At 35.7% G+C, this 4,747-nt stretch overlaps 3 protein-coding genes across 5 annotated transcripts in view; 1 reads left to right on the top strand and 2 right to left on the bottom strand.

Annotated features, from left to right (window-relative positions):
- Positions 1 to 4,747, bottom strand: part of LOC118740730 — a 226,132-nt gene that overhangs the window by 99,574 nt on the left and 121,811 nt on the right. The window lies entirely within an intron of this gene.
- On the bottom strand, positions 1,003 to 1,880 carry LOC118740735 (60S ribosomal protein L37a). Its single transcript, XM_036472394.1, has 3 exons — positions 1,773 to 1,880; positions 1,436 to 1,564; positions 1,003 to 1,357 (listed from the first exon to the last, which is right to left on the bottom strand). The coding sequence occupies exons 1-3, from the start codon at positions 1,773 to 1,775 to the stop codon at positions 1,211 to 1,213; spliced, it is 279 nt and encodes a 92-aa protein (XP_036328287.1). The 5' UTR covers positions 1,776 to 1,880; the 3' UTR covers positions 1,003 to 1,210.
- On the top strand, positions 3,612 to 4,747 carry LOC118740732 (4'-phosphopantetheine phosphatase-like; the record flags this gene model as incomplete). Its single annotated transcript, XM_036472389.1, is given in 2 exon segments — positions 3,612 to 3,831; positions 3,902 to 4,747. A coding segment is annotated over 1 exon segment (833 nt), but the record flags the coding sequence as incomplete, so codon positions are not given.

Genomic DNA, 4,747 nt, shown 5'->3' with positions numbered 1-4,747 from the left:
AAAAACTAAACACTACATAATATTTAAGTGATCTGTAAGTACAGATGAATACATACATACATACATTAAAAATAATTTCTAATAGTTGATAAAGTTTAAGTATTGCAAGCAAAATTGCGTTGCATATTTGTATTTGTAAAACGGCGATTAAAACTAGTAATTTTTGTAACTACCTACTATCTAAAAAAAAAATAAAGAAATTTATTTGCTATAAAATATATACTTTTACTTGAGTAAATCCATATTCATTAACTTTTAAAGTGCAATCGACTGCAAGTAGCAAATATGTACTTTTGTTTATACATAAGTTAAATATTGTAAAAAATTATATCTCTTGAATGGTGCATTATTTTAGAAGCGACTTGGAAATCACACACTGCAAAGCAGTTTCTTCCAAGCAGTGAGAAAACAAAAAAAAAAAAAGAAAATTCTATTGTTTCCGTATATGTATGTATTTTCCACTTTAAGAAAACAATTATTCCTTTTGTTTTTAATTATGTTAACTATCTGCAACTATCATTAGCTAATAAAATTGTACTTTTTATTATAAATATGTAATAAGTATTTAATTAAGAGACATTTGTATTTTACCATTTAGGCTGAAGAATTTTAAATGAACTTTTGAATGAAATAATAAAGAAAATACATATAAAATGATAAATAAAAGATTATAATGCTAGCAAGTGGTTTTATTTCCCATACATCACTACTTTCCTTGAAACATCACTTCTTCATACTAAATACCCAAAAAAATGTCGCATGCGATAAAATTCTCCCATGCGATAAATACGGCGCACAGCAACTGACAAAACTCCAAATTACACCAGGCGCGCAGATGTGTGCAGCAAGGGTGACCGGAAATGTAACCGGGAGCAGGGCGCCTGAGGATATGCAACATTTATTGTAGTCCCGATCGACACACCGTGTTTGTGTATCCTTCAGTTCTACCAAAAAACCCAAATGAAAAACCCCCCATTCTACGAGCAACTCAAACACAATAGATAATTTTTTTTGCGCTTTGTCAAAAAGCTAGAATTTTTAATTTTTTCTACTCTTGTTTTTCCTTGTACAACAATCGTGTCCGTAAGCTGGCGGCCAAACAACACAACCAAACGTAAATTTGGTAAAGCACAAACCGCGCCAATTTCACATAAATTCACCTAATCCTACAATTTAAAGTGTAGAAACTCTTCATATTTCAGGCTACTGTTTACTGTTCCTTGGTTTCGCGCAAACGACGCACAGCGGAGCGGACAGATGCAGCAGCGGTCGTCGAGTATACCCAGGCGCCACCGGCAACCACACGCTTACAGCGTTTGCAGGACCAGATACCAACGCAAGCGCGCTTCATCGAGTCCTATAATAGTATGAAATAAAAAGCTTTAGTATTTTAACAGCACAGTCAAAATATGTGGTTTTAATGCAAACATTTTACCTTGCCGCAGAAGGTGCAGGTATATTTCGAGTGCTGAGTCACTTCCATCTTCTTGACCATCTTACGCAAGGAGGCACCATAACGGGTACCATATTTACCAACGATTCCAACCTTCTTGGTGCGTTTGGCCTAAAATTTGTAATTTTAGAAAAAAAATTGGCATTAATCAGAGAACAATGACAGCGTACGTAAACATTCACATATATGTAACATGCACAAATTTTAAAAATTTTGTTAACTATACCAACAATCGGTATATAAACTAAATTTTTCAATCATTTGTAATTCACTTTAACTTGCGATTAACGTAATTTATTTCGATTTATTTTGCCCGTACCATTTTTAAGTTGTTGATTTGTCAAAAATTCAACAGGAAAGAAATCAAACGTCACTTGAAGTTGGCTACGTTTGATTTTGACAGCTGGCAAGCACGCAGGGTTGGTTTTGAACGCAAATAAGGGCGGGTAGAGACTGCTTGATTAATGGTATTGACAATTCCTTTTGAAAATTTAAAAAACCTTTAAAACAATTGCTTATGCAGCATTTAGCACTTTCGAACATATGTATTCGAATAGCGTGCATGGAATCGCATTTAGCAAAAGTATATTTACGAGAGTTCGAAATCGTATGCTTTTGACAAACAGCCGTGTTCGGCATACTTTTAGGCGAAGCGAGCTCTCTGATAAACAAAAAATTAGGACTATTTTGGGATTTTTAATTTTTGATACTTTCTTACCCAACTTTGACTATCTCTGGTGAAAAAAAAATGTACTGAGCTATAACTTTACATTACACAAAAAAATTGCTCATTTAATAAAGATTTCAGAAAGGTGCTTACTGTTTCGAATAGAGAAAAAAAGTTATACCCGCTTTTGTGGGCAAAGGACTGAGACACGCTAGAATGTATTTAATAGATTTAAATTTAAGTTGCTCTTGTTACCGACCAATGACATGCTAAATAGTACAAAGGTACATTATTACCTGCTCCTGACATTATTTTATGTTACTTACCGGAATTCGGACTAGAGTCTATAACAAGGGCTATATCTATCAATATTTTTTGTGAAGGATAGGTTCACGTGAAATAAAATATACATGACTTGTTTGAAGAAAAATTTATTCATTTATTGATAAAATATGCTCAAATTGGCGACCTTCTACTCTAATACAAGCTCGGCACCTTTTAAGAAAAGACGCTTTTAGAGATCTTAAACTCAATTGGGCTATCTTATCAGCAGCTCCATTTATTTGTTCCCGCAAATGCTCTTCGTTTTGAATTGTTTTTGAATAAATTTTGTCCTTAAGACAGCCCCAGTAGAAAAAATCTAATGGAGAAGCAACTATCTGGAAGTGTTTTACATAAAAAATTTACTAAGTATAGCCTGGTTTGTAGATGCAGTTAAAGAAAATACATGAAAAGGCACGATTTTTTTTTAATTCAAAAAAATGTAAATATTGCAAAAACGGTAACACTTTTACCTGAACATTTTTTGTTTATCAGAGAGCTCGCTTCGCCTAAAAGTATGCCGAAAATACCACCTTAAAAAGTCCACAAGAAATGTTGGAATGTGCTTTTTAATATAATGTCGTTTTTTGGCACACCATATTAGCAATTTTGGCGAGAATTTCCATTGTGCCAGAATTGGGCCTTTAATTTTGCAGCCATCCTATAATTTTACCCCTCCTCCGAACGGCAGATATTTTTACAATAGCTGCTTTTGGCATATGTAACTAATTTTTAATTTGTAAAATAAAATGACTAAAGCGCTCAGAGGTAAGCGATAAAAATTTTTGCTATAGTGATTGCGGTTGTTTCTTTCACACGATAGTTTCTTTTGCTCACATGTTTATCAGGTTTTGAAAACCGCAGGTATAAGCATATGTAATGGTTGCCATGTTAATTCAAATCCTGTTATTCATTATAGTACATTTTCCAGAAAGTAAAAACTACACCCAATGTGAAACAAAAATTTCTATTTGCGTTTAAAAGCGCCTTTTTCAAAATTATTTGGTATAAAACAAGTTTTCGTGCAACTTTTCTTGCAAGGCCGTTTGATTTATACGGCAGTGAGACCTAACTGCACAACTGAATTCCTCAACGTCAATAGCTCAATGAAAATCCTTCACATGTGGCAACGCTGAACAGCTGGTATGCACTTGTTTTCGTTTTGTTATGTTTTATCGCAAAAATATACGACACAGAACTATTTAAATATTGATAAAACCGTGGAAAGGTGATTATTCTTTAATTAGCGGCAAACAAGATTAGCGCAGAAATAAAAGCGAAGAGAACACTTGCGGAACGAAAGCAAAGTAATTGTATGCTAAATATCAGCAAAAGGGAGACTTGCGTGTCAGGGGTTGCGAAAAGTTGATATTCTTGGGGAAAGTTAGAGGTATTTTGTAATTTTTCAATAAAAGCAAAGAATCGATGCTCATGCGTATGAACAAATCTTTTCAATCAAGCATAATAAGAAGAATGTGCGAGTCCAAATGTTTTACACTGCTAAAGGATCCAGGTTCCTACACACCAGACACCATAGACTTGAATCAGGATAAAGATGCGGCTTCTTATTGGTTTCCTTGTTTTCGAAATCTGATAGAAAAATTTGCCACACAAGCAGCAGAAAGTCAACGTCAAACCGATGCAACAGCCATCGAGCGTTCGGAAAAATTTCGCAAATCTTATTTGGAAAAGTTGGATGAGTACCAAAGAAACACAGAGGTTAATGCGACTAACAACACTGTGCTCGGTGTACGTGAATTGCTTGAATTGAATGAGACACAATTGCGCCTATTTGGCTTCGCAGATCCGTGGCAACAACAAAAACAATTAGAAAACACTGCAGCACTTGCAGCCTTGAAGAAGCGGCTCGAAGAGTTGGATGCCATTGATGATAATGCAGCGCGTTGGACAGAACTGGTGCGTGGTGTGCTCGCTGGCAATATGTTCGATTGGGGCGCTCAAGCTGTGACGAGTATTTTGGAACAAGATTCAAAATTCGGTTTACATGCAGCGCTAGATCGTATAGAGAAGCGGCCATGGCTAATCGACAACTTGGATGCTTGGTTGCAACGTTTGCGTGGCAATGCGCATAAATGTGCGCTCATTTTCGTAGATAATAGTGGCGTAGATGTAGTATTGGGCATGTTACCTTTTGTGCGCGCACTGTTGCAACGTGGCACCAAAGTGTTACTATGTGCTAACACGGAACCCTCATTGAATGATGTAACCAGCCGAGAGTTGTCCGATTTGCTGGATAAATGCTGCAAATATTGCAACGTTTTGGCACATGCATGGCACGATCAGCG

Source organism: Rhagoletis pomonella, unplaced genomic scaffold (assembly GCF_013731165.1).
Source record: "Rhagoletis pomonella isolate Grant_MI unplaced genomic scaffold, Rhpom_1.0 Rhpom_scaffold_00006, whole genome shotgun sequence".
Lineage (NCBI taxonomy): Eukaryota > Metazoa > Arthropoda > Insecta > Diptera > Tephritidae > Rhagoletis > Rhagoletis pomonella.
This window is presented reverse-complemented; position numbering and strand designations above follow the sequence as displayed.

Coding starts and splice junctions, on each gene's coding strand:
- LOC118740735 (XM_036472394.1), bottom strand. Junction 1,358..1,435: donor CCTGCACCTTCTGCGGCAAG/GTAAAATGTTTG, acceptor ATACTATTATAG/GACTCGATGAAGCGCGCTTG.